The sequence below is a fragment of the Hylobates moloch genome, unplaced genomic scaffold (assembly GCF_009828535.3).
Source record: "Hylobates moloch isolate HMO894 unplaced genomic scaffold, HMol_V3 SCAFFOLD_7696, whole genome shotgun sequence".
Lineage (NCBI taxonomy): Eukaryota > Metazoa > Chordata > Mammalia > Primates > Hylobatidae > Hylobates > Hylobates moloch.
In genome coordinates, this window is record NW_026659971.1 from 325 (window position 1) to 3,293 (window position 2,969).

A 2,969-nucleotide genomic window follows, 5' to 3' on the forward strand; every position below is an offset into this window, starting at 1 on the left:
TTCTACCTGCTGTATGCCAGAGGTTCCTGAGCACCTGGAGGGATTACTGCAGCACAGATTGCTGAGCCCTACTCCAGAGATTCTGATTTCACCAGGTCCAGGGTAGGGCCTGAGAATTTGCACTTACAGAAAGTTCTCAGGTGCTGCTGCTGCTGCTGCTGGTCCAGAGACTACATTACTGAGAACCACTCTTGTCTACTAACTGTAAATTGTAGAACTCTAAACAAAAGCTTAGTTTGGTCTGGGATAAGAAGCGCACATAGTTCATGGAGCAAATCGTGAAAGATTCGACCCTTGATCCCAGCCTCGTGTGAAATTCAGGTAACAAGCAGTACACAGTGACACAACACAATTCTTGCTTTTCATGATTGCAAGTCATAGCCAAGTATCAAGTGAGAAATTCAGTTTCATTTGCAAGGCTTAGAGAAGCCAAGTGATTCTAGAAAAATGGACCTTGTATTTGTTTTAAATTGGTAAAGAGCTTTGAGTGCTTATTAAATTGAAAACTTTTAAAATTTACTTTGTATTTTATTTTATTTCTTTTGAGATGGAGTCTCGCTGTGTCACCCAGGCTGGAGTGCAGTGGCATGAGTTTGGCTCACTGCAACCTCCATCTCCTGGGTTCAAGTGATTCTCCTGCCTCAGCCTCCCGAATAGCTGGGATTACAGGCACCCACCACCACGCCTGGCTAGTTTTTGTATTTTTAGTAGAGATGCGGTTTCACCATGTAGGCCAGGCTGGTCTCGAACTCCTGACCTCAGGAGATCCACCCGCCTCGGGCTCCCAAAGTGCTGGGATTACAGGTGTGAGTCACCGCACCCAGCCCAAAAGCTTTGTGTTTTTACAGATATTAACCATGTTTCCTGTTTAAAAAACAACAACAACGATAATGTAGGAGAATAAGAGAAACATTTTTCCAAAAAAGCATTTTGATGATTTTATCTTATTGGAATGTTGGATAATATAGTGTGCTTCATTCATCATCAAGCACGTATGGATTTCCCACTTTTATAGGATCTGTATCTCAGTTCAGGTAATACTGGTAATTTTTGTACTGTATTTGAAGATGAAAAGTATAGGCCAAAATCATAGACCTTGCATAGAAGCTGGTTAATGAAGACAGCTCTGGAGGAACACATAGATACACACAGAGAGACAAACATATATATATATATAAAGTATACACACATCTGTTTTTTAAAGTTTTAAAGCTTTTAAAGCAAAAGCCGGCCCCTCCCCTCTCTCAGAGTGGGTGGGGACAGCAGTTGCATGGGCAGCTTTCCTGATGAGCCACAGGTCCCTCTGGACACAGTTGCCTGGCCACGCCCCCTTTCCCTTTCATCTTTCTCATTGACCAATGGGCTTGGAGCATTAAGGCCACGCCCCATTCTGCATTCTACTGTTTCCCTGGTTATGGCCTCCTCTGGCTCAGTTACGCAGCTGCCTGCTAGGTGACTGGACGTGTTGATCAGTGCTCGCTGGGATTTTGCTGACGTGGCCCCCAACCCCGCCTCCCTCCCCACCCCGCCTCCCTCCCCACCCCGCAATGGCAGAAGAAACTCGACAGAGCAAATTGGCTGCAGCCAAGAAAAAGGTAAAGACATACCAGGTCATGGCCCCCCAGCTCAGCCACAGATCCCCTCTGACGACAAGACCGCTGCCAGAGTCCATACTACTACTGAGGCACACCAAACTTTGCCCCCCAACCCCGGCGCTTCTGGCCTCCCCCTACAAAAATCTTGTCAGTCAGCCCTGCCCCTTCAGCAAACAGCTCAGTCCCTGCCCTCGCCAGTCACCCCAGGGTGACTTTGGGCGGGTGACTCCTGGGGCTCCCCGTTCCATTACTGAGCCCTCACCTCTTGCTGCCCCAAGTTGGACCTCCCTGGGCTCTTTGGGCTCATGTCTCCAAGGACCTGGGTTCCCCAGCCCCAGGCCCCGCCCTCGCCAGTCGTCCCTGGGTGACTTTGGGCTGGTGACTCCTGGGGCTCCCTGCTGTAGACTCTGCCCTGCCCTCCTGCTGCCTCAAGGTCGACCTCCCTGGGCTCTTTGCGCTGGCGTCTCCAAGGACCTGGGTCACAACCCTGTGTTTCCCTCCCGCATGGTGGGGCAGCAACTCAGACATCGCACTGTCCCTCCCCCGCAACGCACTAGGAGGAGTGGAATGTAGTGATGTCACAGTCTGCCTACAAACTGTCATTACTGAAAGACTGGCCTTGGTCTTATGACCCAGTCCCTTAAGCGTTGTCACCCCATTTCTGTTTCTTCTGGTCCCAGCAGAAATTTCCAGCTGGAAGGGGAATGGAGACTATGGGACCTAGGAGCAAGAGGTTTCAGGCTGCCTTACTCCCTTAACATAGACATTGACGGTGGGAAGAGCCTACACTTCCCCCGTGAGCTCAGAACGTTGACAGTATCTCTGGATGGTGATGGGAGAATGGGTTTGGTTTGGTTTTCTCCCAGGCGTCTACTTTCCAGAGAGATTTTAACATTTTTTTTCTGAGTTCTCCACCTCATATTCTAATTCTCCATGGTTCTGGGACCAGACTGCCCTTCAGTCAGTGGTCTCTGAAGTGAGAATTCCTCATCTTCTGTGGAATAGATCTTGGGAAACTGAACTTGACAGTTTGAACCTTCCTGATATTATCTCAACCTTGGGTACTTTGAGTGCCACAGGATAAATGTGGGACATCTTTCAGAAGCATCAGTTTCCCTTGATTCTCTTGAGATCAAGAGAAAAAACGTGAATGTACTTAGGGATGACAGTCACATAGGTTTCTAAGAGTATACCAGACTTCTCTCTGAAATGAGGCTTGGTTTGTCCTCTTTCTGATAAACTCCCAGATTTAACAAAAAGGCTGCCTTCTGCCATGAGGACACGTTGGTATAAAAGTTTGAGAGGTACTGGTGCACGTCTTCACACTAAGAGACGTGTGAGGATATGTGACTCTAAACCACACGGCATACAGTT

General features: G+C 48.4%; 1 protein-coding gene across 1 annotated transcript; it reads left to right on the forward strand.

Moving 5' to 3' along the window:
- Window positions 1-1,529: 1,529 nt before the first annotated feature.
- Window positions 1,530-2,830, forward strand: LOC116465652 (uncharacterized). Its single transcript, XM_032148642.2, is given in 2 exon segments — window positions 1,530-2,147; window positions 2,150-2,830. Coding segments are annotated over 2 exon segments (690 nt in total). The 5' UTR covers window positions 1,530-1,547; the 3' UTR covers window positions 2,240-2,830.
- Window positions 2,831-2,969: the final 139 nt, after the last annotated feature.